Source organism: Chenopodium album, chromosome 18 (genome assembly GCF_948465745.1).
Source record: "Chenopodium album chromosome 18, dcCheAlbu1.1, whole genome shotgun sequence".
NCBI classification, from domain to species: domain Eukaryota; kingdom Viridiplantae; phylum Streptophyta; class Magnoliopsida; order Caryophyllales; family Amaranthaceae; genus Chenopodium; species Chenopodium album.
Genome location: NC_137851.1, coordinates 45,402,138 through 45,417,293, shown reverse-complemented (window position 1 = coordinate 45,417,293; position 15,156 = coordinate 45,402,138). Strand labels below are relative to the sequence as shown.

Below are 15,156 nucleotides of genomic sequence, written 5' to 3'. Positions count from 1 at the left end.
ATTGTGTACTGCAAACAATAAGTTTAGTTATTTGTGCAATAATTAGCACTAAATCCACAAAATTATTAGGCTCATGTATGCCATGCAAACCGAATAGATACATAATAATGTCTAGCAATTGATGCCTAAGTCAAATTGTCTTAGTCAATAATATTTCACACACGTTTACTTAGAGCAATTAAGGCATAAGTCAAATTGTCTTAGTTAATAATATTTCACACATGTTTACTTAGACATAATTAATTTCAAAAATTTAATGTTCTTCGAATTATACATTATGCATTTTAAAAATATCACTACATAAGATTCTTTGGTCAAGAATATTAATAAAATATGTTAATGAAATTCTTAATTCATAATAATAGCATTTCACACATATTTATTTAGACATCACTAATTCCTAAAACTAAAAGTTCCTCAAATTATACTTAGTCAATATTTCGCATGCTTTTTAACAATATCACTACATAAGATTCTTTGGTAAAAAATCTCAAAAAGAATTTCCTTCCTCATATTCAATAATACTAATCATGATAAGTGGATCAAAATAATACATATATAATAACTTAATTACATGAAACCTAATCTTCTTTTAAGAACTTCTCAATCATGTGTCGTGTAAATAATATTTTATCATAAAATAGATATATCTTATACATTTCTTATAATAATTTATAAATTCATACAAAGAGTTTAAAAAGCTAAATCAAGTAATTTATTTATACAACTCGCTAATAGATCGATAAATTCTATTCACAACATGGTGCGCGCGCAACGCGCGCATGCAACCGCACTAGTATATATATAATTGAGATCATGTGAGAACCAAGGTGAATAATATGAAGTTATGAACTAGGAACTAATCTCAGCCATTGATCGCACTCTACTAATGGCTCACATTGCACTCGCTCTCATTAATGACATTCTCGTAATTTTGTTGTTTTCAAACTTTTTTCCAGATCTTTTAACTTTTAAGGTAATTTCATTTACTTTAAGACTGATTTTATTTACTAAATTTTCATTTACTTTTGAGAAATGAAACTAGAAACTACTTTATAAAATTAAAATATTATAAAAATGTCATTAATGATACGGGAAGCATATGAGCTATCCGATTAACATGATCTAAGGGCCTAGATTAGTTCCTAGTTCTTATTTTAGCCTTGGTTATATATATATATATATATATATATATATATATATATATTGTTCCTTGTAAATGCTCATCTTCGTATCCAATTCTTGAAGTGGCGCATCAAGAGTTTTTATCGTGAAGATGGTTACTTATTATTTTTGTTTTCATTGCTTAAAAAAGTTTTGGGCTTAGTCTTGTTGGCCCATGTAATGTACTAGCGTGCTCTGAATTCAAGTGGAAGCAAAAGACAAGTCGTGTCGAACATGTGTCGATCATTCAAAAATGGAGACCATGGCCTGACCCACGTGATGTGCCAGTTAGCTCCTTCATTTATTTTTATATATTTGGTATGCTAGTTTTAAAAGGGGCTAATAAGTGGACTAGTTTGTCTGGCTAGATTCATGTTAACTTTTGAAAATGATGTCCATGTACAGCCCATGATTCATTAGGAGAAATTCTAGGACTCTAACTGTTAAAGTCATCTAGGACTCTAACAAGGCCAAAAATGTCCTTTTCAAAAAATGTCCTTTTCAATTTTTTGTTCCGTTTAGAACAAAAATTAATTTCTTAAAAAAGAAATTATGGCAAATTGAGTTCTTTTTTCTGCTATTTTCTCAAATGAAGTTCTCAACATGTGACAAATTTTGGCGTCAAAACATGGCGGGAACAAAACATTGGTGATGTTCTTGTTCTATCTTTTGCCGTTGATGGTATTTTTATGATGCCAACAAACTTCTTGATGGTATTCTTTTAGATACCAACAACCCTTGATGAGTTGATGGTATTCTCCAACAATTCTTGATGGTATTGTTTTAGATACCAACAACCCTTGATGGTATTCTCCAACAATCCTTGATGGTATTCCTTTTTTCTATTTGTCATTGATGGTATTCTTTTAGATACCAAGTATAATAATTTTGATTTCTATTTGTTGGATAATATAAATCATGGAACAACGAACTTCTTGATGGTATTCTTTTAGATACCAACAGCCCTTGATGAGTTGATGGTATTCTCCAACAAATTTTGATTTTATTGTTTTAGATATTAAAAGCTCTTGATGGTATCCTTGATGGTATAACTTTTTTTCTATTTGTCGTTGATGGTATTCTTGTAGATACCAATTACAATAAACTTTGGCGCCAATTTCCCACGCATGCTTTGGACTCCATTTGAGGAAATGGAGAACAAAGAACACTACCCTGAAAGAGTTTCCAATTTGATAATTTTTTTTTTAAAAAAAAAGCAAAATCTTGGGGTGGAGCTAGGAAGAGCTATCCATTTCACCTTTTCGCATTATCATAGAGCTGTCCTTGCATTGTCGTCTTTTTCTCAGCTTTTCAGTTAATTTTTTTTTTAATTTAGCAATGAGATGTACAGTAAAATTACCACAATACCCCTGTTAGAGTCATACACGACTCTAATAGTTAGAGTCCTAAAACTCCTTGAAAGTCCTTGCGTTGACTCCTTGCTTCGGTAAAATGACATGGGATGACACTTCATTCTATTTTTCAATTTTTTGCTTAAGAGAGATAAAGAGTCAGGTGACATGTGTAGAATTATAATTTTGTGTACTCCTAATCTCTTATACAGAAGTTAACACAACCAATAAAGGAGCTAGTTTTAAGATCCCTAACCCTTATTTTCTTTATATATATAATGGCTAAATATTGGATTTCTAGGCTGCTATCAGTTTGGAGCAAGGTACATTCTGTACATATTTAAACTTTATGCATTATTGAATGTTGACACGACATTTTTACGTATGCATATAAGGTGTTCGCTAAAATGCTTGTTTGGTGATGCAAAATATTGATCAAACATTCAGAATATCAGCAAAACATGAGCAGTTGAGCTGAAGATAAATGTTTCTTTCATGACTTTCGATTTTCATCTATTAGTCCATTTGATTGTATTTACTACAAGTAGCTAATTTCCTACAAAATGAAGTCGTGATCAATACATGGTTGTACTTTAGACACTGATTCTATATACTGTAATAATGACTATGCTAAATTAGAGAGGAAATAGAAGTGAATGACTTGATTCGCATTGATGGCTTCAACCCCAATATATACAATACAAGTTAACCCTAATATGATAGGATTAGGAAACTAGGAAAATAAGGAAAAGATATTAACTAGCCTCCAAAAGATACTAACAAAATATTTCCTAAAATATATCCTCAATACCCCCCCTCTCAAGTTGGAGCATGGGGATCGAAAATGCCCAACTTGGAAAGAAGATGATCAAACTGAGTCTTCCCAAGTGCCTTAGTAAAAATATCTTCCAATTGCTCCTTAGTGGAAACATAAGATGGAGCAATCAAGCCCTCTGTAATTGCATCACGAACAATATGACAATCAATCTCAATGTGCTTCGTACGTTCATGAAAAACTGGATTTCTGGTTATATGTAAAGCAGATTGACTATCACAGAACAACTTGATCGCCTTAGAGTGTTGGACACCCAAACTCAAAAGCAAGGCCTTCAACCACTTCAACTCATGTGTGGTTGAAGCCATGCAGCGATACTCAGCCTCAGAAGAAGATGTGGAAACTGTGGGTTGTTTCTTGGTCTTCCAAGAAATAGGGGATTTACCAAGAAACACAAGCCAACCTGTCAATGAACGACGAGTAAGAGGACATGCCGCCCAATCTGAATCACACCAACCCTGCAAAGTTAGGTCACTATCTGCACTCAACAAAATACCCTGTCCCGGGGTACCCTTTAAATAACGAACTACCCTCAGAGCCACCTCCCAGTGCTCAATGCGAGGCTCTTGCATATATTGCGAGAGAATATGCACAGAATACGCCAAATCTGGTCTAGTAACCAAGAGATAAATTAACCGTCCTACCAGTCTGCGATAAGACTCAGGATTAGCAAGTAACTCACCACTAGCAAGGCTAAGCTTGTGATTTTGCTCAATCGAAAAATCACTTGGTTTCGCACCTAATAACCTTGCTTCAGAAATAATATCCAAGGTGTATTTTCGTTGACACAAAAACAAACCCGATTTACTATGAGCAACTTCAATGCCCAAAAAAATTTTCAAAGGACCAAGGTCCTTCATTTTGAAACAATCACCAAGATAAGCCTTGAATACATTCATTGCAGCGGAATCATTCCCAGAAATAATAAGATCATCAACATAAACTAAGACATTAAGCTGCACATTGCCATTAGTATATGTAAAAAGAGAATAATCAGAGTAAGACTGAATAAAACCGTACCCTTTCAAAGCCGTAGACAGTTTTTCTAACCAACACCTCGGAGCTTGTTTTAACCCATACAAAGACTTCCTCAAGCGACACACCAAACTCGGATCTGAGCTCTCAAAACCTGGAGGTAATTTCATGTACACCTCTCATCAAGATCACCATGTAAAAAAGCATCATGAACATCCATCTGATGAAGCTCCCACTTAGAAGTGGCTATAGTGAGAAAAGCCCGAACTTTAGTCATTTTTGCAACCGGAGCGAAAGTCTCACTATAATCTATACCTTCCTGCTGATGATTACCAATATAAACCAAGCGAGACTTGAGATGTTCAACATCACCATTAGACAAAAATTTCATTTTGTACACCCATTGACTGCCTAAAGCCTTCTTACCGGGTGGAAGATGCTCTAAGGCCCAAGTCCCATTGTCTTAAAATGCCCTTATTTCTTCTTTCATAGAACGTTACCAACCTTCGGATTTCATGGCTTCTTTAAAGGATTTTGGATCCTTTCCCAAAACAACGGCTACAAGAAATTTGCGATAATTTACAGAAAACATGTCACAATTTATGTAGTGTGCCAGGGGATACGGAGTACTTGTAGTCTGATTGGAAGAACAAGACGGACTCTTAGCAATAACCGTGAGTGTATCAAAATCCCGAAGCAAAATCGAAGGATATTTTTCTCGAAAACCACGCCCCAATTCACTGTCATTGTGGTGCTGCTGCTTGGTGCTGTGCTACTGGGCAGTGGTAGATTCTGCCTGCTGCTCGGTGGTTTGCTGCCGGGCAGTGGCAGTGGCAGGGGACTCTGCAGCCCCCTTGCGGCCAGCACTGTTATGCCGCGGGGTGGTTGCGGAGTGGGCTGCATCCCCCCTTCTTCCATATTAAATGTGTCGTCATAAATTGCACCATTATCATTGTAACCCAAATCACAAGCAGCAAAATCCACATGAATATCATTCTCCGTATCACCGAAATTTGCATCAATATTTACATCATCCAAGGAACCAAAAGGAAACATATCTTTGACAAATTTTACATCACGAGAGACAAAAAATTCCTTTGTTTCAAGATCAAATAGCTTCCATCCCTTTTTCCCGAATGGATACCCCACAAAAATACATTTACGGCTCCTACTGGCAAACTTATTCCCCCTCGTCTTTTGATTGTGTGCGAAACACAGACAACCAAAAGTACGAATAGCACCAAAAGAAAAAGGTTTATTGAAAATAATTTCGAAAGGCTTTTGTTTTGTAGAATAGGGGTAGGAGTTCGATTAATCAAATGAGCTGCGGCTAAAACACACTCACCCCAAAAATAAATAGGAAGATTGGCTTGGAATCTCTAGGCCCTACAAACATTAAGAATGTGTTTGTGTTTTCTCTCTACCCTCCCGTTTTGTTGAGGAGTCCCAACACAAGAGGTTTGAAAGAGAATACCAAATGCAACAAAAATCGTTCAAACAATTAAATTCAAACCCATTATCACTCTACACAATTTTAATTGTTTGATTAAATTGTCTATCAACCACAGCAACAAAAGCCATAAACATCCGAAGAACCTCAGTTTTATCAAGCAACAAATAAATCCAAACGACACGGAATAATCATCAACAATAGTCAAGAAATAACGAGCCCCACACGAGGAAACATGACGATATGGACCCCATAAATCACAGCGTAGTTTTTCAAAAATTCTAGAAGCTTTTTTGTCACTCAAAGGAAATTTGTCTCTAGAATGTTAAGCACGAAAACATACTTCACAACCTTTTGCTAAACTAGTGTTATTATTGCTAATATGAGGAAGCAACTTAACTACCTTCTCAGAAGGATAACCCATTCTTCTATGCCAAAGATCTAACTCAGAAGTCGCTCCAACCACCAACACACGTTGCACCACATCCGGCTTGCTAAGATAATAGAGTTCGTCTTGCCTAAGACCCGTGCCAATCAACTCCTTCATTGGGTCCTGTATAGCACACATATGCAAGTTAAACTGTACAACAGCTTTTAATTGATCACTAAGTTGAGAGACGGAAATTAAATTGCAATTCAAATTCGGGACAAAAAGAACTCCAGAGATAGTGATTTTATCAAACAAACAAATAGATCCGGCCAAAGTTGCGAGTACACTGCCATCATTGGGCAAACCGACTGGGTATTCAATGTTGTAAGAGTCAAATAGCCAAGATTTATTTCCGGTGACATAATGAGTTGCACCGGTATCAATAATCCAACAAGTGTTGTCAAATTTACCATTGAGACGGATTTCTGGGATTTAATGTATTACCCAAAAAATGGCCATGGTCATGTTTTTTTTTTTTTTTTTTTTTGTAAAAAAAACTTTAACCTGCTCTTGATACCATGCTAAATTAGAGAGGAAATAGAAGTGAATGACTTGATTTTCATTGATGGCTTCAACCTCAATATATAAAATACAAGTTAACCCTAATATGATAGGATTAGGAAACTAGGAAAATAAGGAAAAGATATTAACTAGCCTCCAAAAGATACTAACAAAATATTTCTTAAAATATATCCTCAATAGACTAAGACTTGGGTTATGCCTGTTCTACACGTAGACACGCACGCTCAGATGATAATCGAGCTAGAACTACTTGGTGACCATATACTGACCGTAACGACGTGTTCAGATTATATATGAACTTATGAACGTACTAGACCCCTTTCCGTAGACGAGCTTTGGAAGCCATGAAGTGTAGTTGGTGATGTTGCCGGGCCAGTGTCTACTGCCTAGATGTATATCTGTAAACACTCTTCCCCCTAAAACAAAAAATGTCTAAGTTGATTTTTCTTGGTAAGTAATAAGCTGTAATTTTATTCTGTAAACACTCTTCCCCCTACATTTTTCTTTCTTGTGCAGATATGCTACAGCCTACTCATAATATCCTTATTGCTTAATCAACACAATTACTAAGGCAACATAGCGTGAGCTTAGAATATGACAATACGAAATGTACAGTACAGTATGTTTTTTTATAGGTAATTATCATTGCATAACATGACAACATATACATTTAAGCTCAACATTATTCTGTAGCTCACCTGTTTTTGTACAAAACAAATTTATAATAAGGAATTTCTGACAAAATAAGGAACTCTTAACAGATTTTTTTTAGTTTGTTTTGATAGTCCTTGAACATTTCATGGTTGAAAAGAAGTGACTTTCTCCCTCTTATTTCCCTTACTTTTTATTCTCATTTCAGTATGAGTCCTCCTCTGGTGGGATGACTTTTAGTGCCCAAGATTGTGGAATACTTTCGGTCACAGTTGAGGGATACTCGATTGAAAAGGTAACATTGACTAAATTCTTAATCTACAGAAGGATTGGATTTTCTCTGTTGTAAATCAACCAATTGAGCATAGATACCTCCATGAATGCTAACAAGCTCTTCATGGCTTCCAAGTTCACATACTTTTCCTTGGCTCATGACTGCGATATTATCTGCATCACTTATAGTTGAGAGTCTGTGAGCCACTATAATTGTTGTTCGACCTTGCATGAGTTTTTCAAGGGCATCCTGGACGAGCTTTTCTGATGAAGTGTCAAGCGCGCTTGTTGCTTCATCTAAAAGCAGGATGGATGGATCTTTTAGTATTGCCCGAGCAATTGCCACCCTTTGTTTCTGACCCCCTGATAACTGGGACCCTTTTTCTCCCACTCGAGTATCATATCCATCTGGCATTCTGCTTATAAACCCATGAGCATTTGCTGCTTTGGCAGCCTTCATTATTTCGATTTCTGTTGCCTCCTCGTTACCATAGCGTATATTCTCATATATTGTGGTGGAGAACAATGCTGGCTCTTGCTGTACTAATCCTATCATACGCCGGAGAGACTTCAGATTCAAGTTTCTGATGTCAATCCCGTCTATCAAAATTGAGCCAGAAGAGGGATCATAGAATCTCATCACAAGGGATACCAAGGTGCTCTTTCCTGATCCACTCTGACCCACAACTGCTAGACTCTTTCCTGCAGGAACATTTAGGTTGAAGTTGTTGAGAACAAGTATTTCAGGTCTTGTTGGGTACTTAAAACTGACATTTCTGAATTCTATATCTCCTCTAATCTCTGTTACCTTAGTTGATTTGGGATCATCAGAGTCGATAGCTGTTTTCCTTTTGAGGATGAGAAATATTGATCCTAGTACATCCGATCCCTTCATTATTACGGGTGTAAGAGCAAGTGCTTCAGCTATTGAAAAGGCCGCAGTAATTAAGACCATGAAGGACTTTATAATTTCACCAAAGTTGCTTTCTCCATGTTTTAGCAGAACAGAAGCATACCAAAGGGTTAACCCATATGAACTGAATGTAAGGAGTAATGATATGCCGTACCCTAAACCTGATATGTGGCCTCGTAGAACAGCTTGTTTATTTGGCTTGTTCAAGTGCATAGAAAATTGCTTTGAGATTTGCTCTTCAACTCCAAATGCAGCAACTGTTCTGATGTTTGAGATCGCTTCTCCAGCCAAAGCATTAGCACGATAGTACTCTTTAGAATAATCCCCACCAAAGCCTTTCAGGAAATATTGCTGCACAAATGTAAAACAAAAAACTGAATGTCAGAGGGAAAGGAAGTTGACAGAATGAAAACTTGGACAATGCTATATGTAATAATTCATGTGTCTGAGTGTCATATCCAAGTTAACTTTAACCAGAAAAGGTTGCTCCTGCTCAAAGTTAACATTCAAATATGGTGATTTTATTTTTATTTTTAGAAATATTTCAAGCACGTACTTGGTTAGATTTGTCTCAGTAATTTTTCTCTAAAGTTAGATTCAAACTCATTTACAGTACCTTTCTTTTTCTCTCTACTTTTCCCTACCTTAATCTACACACCCCATACTAATAAACTCAGTTGGGACAGACAGGGACGAATGGACTATATAAACTTAAAGGTGAAACAGATGGCTCTATTCCATCTTGGTTGTACCTAAAACATCACATTTCTAGCAGCTCTGAAAACCCACATTAGGTTCCTCAATTCTACCTGGTGCTCAAATGCATGTGACTTAAACACATAAATTGTAACTCTTGTTTGATGAGTACATTAAAACAACATCTCTAACCTCGGCTATGGAGGAGCCAATCATCAGGGGAAACATGGCAACAGTGACAGCTGCAAGGCGCCAGCTTAACTTAAATGCAATGAGAAATGATGCTGCAATGAGTGACATATTCTGCACAATTGTTGATAGTCGATCAACAAGAGTTGTCCTAACAAGTGTTGCATCGGCTGCTAACTTTGATGTCAATGAACCAACACTATTTTCTTCTATGTCAAACCACCCAATTTCATTTGACAACATAGCTGCCATGAAGAGAAAAAGGAAGAAACATAATCAATAACATGAATGAATCATATGACATAATTATAATACTCCCTCTGTCTCACACCTAAGTTAACATATACTTTATTGTATCGGAATGTCTCAAAATTTATTAGACATTATTTTTTATTACCTTAATTTTCCTCTTATTTGGGACCCACACCCATCCTAATTTTTTTTTTCCCTTTCAACCCCCCTCCCCTTCCCCTCCCCCAAAACTCTATTCTTCATGCCTTATGCAATGTTAACTTAGCCTAAGCAAGAGGGAGTAGTTTGAGTTCTAGACTCCTAGTTGTAAAACTGAACCTGAAAACATCAGCTTGCGAATACGAGTGGTGACTCGTTCTCCCATTAAAGTATAGAAGTAGTGCTGCATTAGATATATCGGAATAGTAATGAGTGCAACCCCAAGGAAAACAAATGAAGTTATTCGAACTTCATGCTTGATCTTGGAGTCATCATTAGAATAGAAGGCCGTTAACATATATGAGATACCAAAGGCAAATAAAGGAGCTTGAATTCCAACCAAAACGGCCCCAACAGACCCAAGAACTGCATTGGGAAACTCTGATGCATTTAACTTGATAAGCTCCTTAATGGATGGCTTAGGATATGTAGTGATTGGATCTTCATTGTAATTACTTAGTTCCTGCTCTCTAGCAGAAGTTGATTTTGGGTCTTCCAAGGGATGAACGTTCTTGTTGTACTCAGAATAGCTCAAGGTTTGTGAACTTTGCTCATTGATTTTTTCGGTTTTATCCAAGTTGTTTTCTGAAACTTGTAGTCTGGCTAATGCTGCATACTCTCCCCCTTTTGAGATTAATTGTTCATGAGTTCCTAATTCAACTACACTTCCATTCTTGAGAACAATAATTTGATCAACATCTCGAATAGTGGACAATCTATGAGCAACTACAATTGTTGTACGTTCTGACATGATCTCCTCTAGTGCTTTCTGAACAACATGCTCTGACTCCGAATCAAGAGCACTTGTGGCTTCATCCAGGATTAATATCTTTGGATTTCGTATCACAGCTCTTGCTATAGCGATTCGTTGTTTTTGTCCACCAGAAAGTTGAGTTCCCCCTTGCCCCACCTGAAAGCGATGAGCATTACAGCTGTAAATACAAATGCATCCTATACCATGAACTATGGAACCCTGACTCAGATTCATGGCATCTGAATGCCTGATATGCTTTCAAGTTCCAAATACTGAAGTAAGTATAGAAAAATCACAAAATTTTGATCTGAGTGAAACCCACCTGAGTATGATACCCATCAGGTAAAGACTGGATAAAAGAATGTGCATTTGCAGCTTTGGCAGCTTCCACAACTTGCTGTATACCAGCTTCTTCTTTACCATATGAAATGTTCTCTGCTATGGTTGCAGCGAACAAGACTGGTTCTTGATTAACCAATCCCATCTGTTCTCTCAACCATTTTAGCTGCAGATTTTGTACATCATGCCCATCCAACAGTATATGTCCTGGTATTAATTGTCATATTAAAACATAAAGGCCTAGTTTGATGTTCACAGTTTAATTAAGTAATATAATAACTTCAATTTAATACCTGAGGAAGGGTCATAGAAGCGTTGAACCAAGGAAATAATTGTGCTTTTTCCTGAGCCACTAGGACCTACGACAGCAAAACTCTTTCCAGCTGAAACTGAGAAACTCAGACCTTCAAAGATCATTTTAGACCGTGAAGGGTAAGAAAAGCAGACCTCACAGAACTCAATTTCCCCAACAATCTTCGGTAATGTAATTCCAGAAGCAAATCTTTTAGAGGAGCCACTATCAGTTTTAATCATGTTAATTATATTTGCAGCAGCAGCCTGAGCTTTAGCTACAGCAGCGATACTTGGAGCAGCTTGACCAAGTGCACTGCAAAAGCCAACAATTAATTCTGTTCAGAAGAGGCATGATTAACAAGTACATACTACATATTTGCCTGTCAACAAAGACTTACAATCCACTGAAGATGATGTTCAGAATTGTTGTAAAGGCTTTGCCTCCATTCGTTTGACGATGTCTGATAAGTATGCTGGCATACCATAGAAGTAAAGACCATGTACATAACAGAAGTCCGTAAGTGAATCCAATACCAAGACCTTTTGCAAGTCCACTCTTCTTCCCGAAATCAAGTGCTTTCTGAAGTGATCTAGAGTATTGTTCCACTGCTCTTGTTTCTCCCACAAATGAATGAACTGTACGAACTTGTGAAAACACCTGATCCATTATAGACAAAAAAGAAACAGGAGTTTTTTTTAATTAAAAAAATAAATAAATAAATAAAATAAAAAATAAAAAATCTAACGTAAATGCAGCAGTTTGAGTAGTTGCAGGAAACTTGCCTCTTCAGCAACCTTGCCAGATTCAGCATAAGCAGCTTCAGCCTTTTGTGATAAAGTAGACATAATGACAGTGTAAACTCCTCCAGCAATAGCAAGTAAAGGAACAGCAGCCAAGGTGAGAAGTGCAAGCTTCCATACTGACAAGGAGCCTACTATGAAACCCACAACAAATTGAGAAAGGTAGCGCAAGCTATGTCCTATCTGCAAGTTGAAAGAGTGTAAAAAGGAGGGGAAAAACTCGAAAAGCAGTAGAGGAATGAGAAAAAGACTTACCTTTTCACCTATGGCATCCTGTACTAGTATTGCATCACTAGTAATGTGAAAGACTAAGTTTTTGTTCTGGGCTCCAGTGTCAAAAAAATTTATATCCTGTTTTAGAACAGCCTCAAGATATTTCAAACGCAGGCGCGCTGTTTGTCTTTCTCCTGTTTGCATCCAAAATGCCACTCCTGCAAAGGATTACACCAGGAAATTGTCAAAGAGGAAATGAGAGAAATGTCTAGAAATATATATTTTACTGAATTATATAAAGCTAAAATAACCAGAAGAAATTTACCTAGCCACGAACTAAAAAACGTTATCAATCCGAGATAAATCATATACAAAGAAAGCTGTAGATAAGAATCAAAAACAAAGATTGTAAGCAAGGTATAAATCATTAGAGTCATATATCAGTTCTTCAAGATTCCGAAAGACTAAAATATTGTGCACATATATAAGGACAGCAGTTGGCACAAAATGGATGTCAGCCAAACAAACGCTATAACTTAAACTAATGTGTATATATTCTCTTAGCATGCATAATGAAAATAACTGCAACGTAAACATGACATTTTTACTCAAATAACTCTATTACTGTAACAAATACGAGTAACAAATCTTTCTTATCTTAGGGAAACTTTTAATACTCCCAATACAATTCTAAATGCTCTTGAACTTTCTGAAAATGACAGAATCCGAAGGAACAAATGAACACAAGCAAAAGACAAACATAAAAGCAGATAACAGTTTTGCTAAAAATGGAGGGATATCTAACATCTTAGATATAATAAAAAGTCATCACGTACCTGCGAAACACGGTCAGACATTTTATCAGGATCTGCTCCTAATTTTCCGAGAGAATCAATCATACGGCCGAACAGCACAAAGAAAACAGGTAGCACAGCACCATGAACACAAGCTGCAACGCCACCAAAAAACATCAAGAAGTAGTCCAATGTATCAGCTGCAGCAAATAACCCAAAAAAAGACACTTTTTCTGAGTTAGTTGTTGAACTGTTGGATGGTTCTTGGACATCTTGGTCCATATTTTGAGTAATTTCCTCCATTACCAAAACTAAGTTGCTAAATCTGCAGCAAATTCAGAGAGATAAACTTATGTTTAAAGTAAAAGGTAGAGCATGTGGATGTCTTTTGCTGGCAATAAATGCACAAGGGTAATACAGTTGGGAAACTATAATGGAAGTAATAAAAAGGTAGGCCTTGTGAAATTGGCCTTTTTCATGTTAATTCTCAATACCTATTTACATTCATTTTTAAAGTTGGTCGTACTAATACAGTAATACTGGTTGATAGTGTTGGAAGAAGCAGTGGCGGATCCAGAATATTCAAAATGGGGGTTCAATTTTTTTTTTTAAATTATGTAACCCAAATGGATCACGTTGATTAATATAAATTGTTTCGGCAAAAAATGAGCAAACCGGGCCTTAAAGGGCTGCTTGTGGTTCTCGGATTTGGGCCTTAAATGGACCTGCAAAATGAACTCGGACACCCGGGGGTGGACCCCGGGGTGAGCCTCCGACGCCCAAGTTAGATGCCAAACAATGTGTGTTTTGAGAGGAGTTTAGGGAATAGAGAGTGAAGGAGTGTAGTCATCTTAGTGTAAGAGTGACCCCCTTTTTATCTTTGGCCCCTTGAAAGGTATTTCTAGTAGTACATGAGATGGTTGTGTGAACCCTAGTAGTACATATGTAGGCCATTATGAGCCATATTAGTGCATTAGGCTTATTTGGGGTCATTTAGGCCATTTGACGCCCTTTGGCCTTATATGAGTAAAATTACCCTTGACTGAAATGGGTACGATCATTTTAGCACCCAAACACCCATTTTAGCACCCAAACATAAAAATTTCAATATTTTTCAGTATTTTTTCTTTTTATTTCATATTTAGCAAGTTAGTCTATAGACATCCTCCGTTCATCGTTCATTTAACATTGCAACATGGGGGTAATTACGTTTCTCAAGGCACAATTTAAACCTTAAACAACTTTAATTATATAATAATAACTATAATAGTAATAGTAATCAAGACAAGTCTAACAAAAACTCAAGTGATTAAAATTACCATATTATCTTTATACATTAACGGTAATTATGGCCAAAGTTTATAACGTTCGACTCAAAAAATAATCACAATATGTTGCTATAGAAGAGTGTGTGAATATGTAGTGTAAAAAGTGCAAATGTGTATTTAAAAAAAACGGAGATATGTGTAAAAATGGGAGTTAATGTATCATTTACCATTATATACGAAGAAAATGTATGATTTTCTTAGAACTTAAAAATTTCTATTGTCTGATATTATCTTTTAGGAATCAACTAGCTTAAATCCCGTGCAATGCACGGTTGTTAAATACTTTTGAAAATAATATTATAAAAATTATATAGATTGAATGACTCATGTATTAAATGGTGTATACCAGCAAGAGAAAATATTTAAATTACATGTAACATGGATAGTTTAATATTTTTTGAAAGGAATTATATTTTATATAAAACAAATATCATAACTTAGATATAATTATTGATTTATTTTTTTATTTTAAGAAGGTACTTTTGGAGGGAAAATTTTTAATGCAATATTGACAAGTGTTTTTTTTTATTCGCTTTTAGTATCATGTAATTGATTGATTTACTTAAAATGGGAGAGCAAAAACTAGTATATGAAATAAATTATTTTTTAACTTACCTTAAATTTCATAATTTTTATGCAAAAAGGGAATGTAAGTGGAGGAAGCCCCAGTTTCTCTTATGTAAGTGCTCCCCTTCAAGTCTTTATAGATCCGCCAGTGGGAAGAAGCCAGAAA

General features: G+C 36.0%; 1 protein-coding gene across 1 annotated transcript; it reads right to left on the bottom strand.

Annotated features, from left to right (window-relative positions):
* Nucleotides 1-7,285: 7,285 nt before the first annotated feature.
* On the bottom strand, nucleotides 7,286-13,462 carry LOC145592446 (ABC transporter B family member 13-like). The gene is made up of 10 exons (XM_081648894.1): nucleotides 13,138-13,462; nucleotides 12,627-12,681; nucleotides 12,344-12,519; nucleotides 12,071-12,271; nucleotides 11,686-11,945; nucleotides 11,287-11,600; nucleotides 10,977-11,200; nucleotides 10,021-10,810; nucleotides 9,454-9,695; nucleotides 7,286-8,916 (listed from the first exon to the last, which is right to left on the bottom strand). Exons 1-10 carry the CDS (start codon nucleotides 13,396-13,398, stop codon nucleotides 7,693-7,695), a joined length of 3,747 nt encoding a protein of 1,248 aa, XP_081505020.1. The 5' UTR covers nucleotides 13,399-13,462; the 3' UTR covers nucleotides 7,286-7,692.
* Nucleotides 13,463-15,156: the final 1,694 nt, after the last annotated feature.

Coding starts and splice junctions, on each gene's coding strand:
- LOC145592446 (XM_081648894.1), bottom strand. CDS start 13,398: ATGGAGGAAATTACTCAAAATATGGACCAAGATGTCCAAGAACCATCC. Junction 12,682..13,137: donor TGTCTGACCGTGTTTCGCAG/GTACGTGATGAC, acceptor TCTTATCTACAG/CTTTCTTTGTATATGATTTA. Junction 8,917..9,453: donor TTGGCTCCTCCATAGCCGAG/GTTAGAGATGTT, acceptor ACATTTGTGCAG/CAATATTTCCTGAAAGGCTT.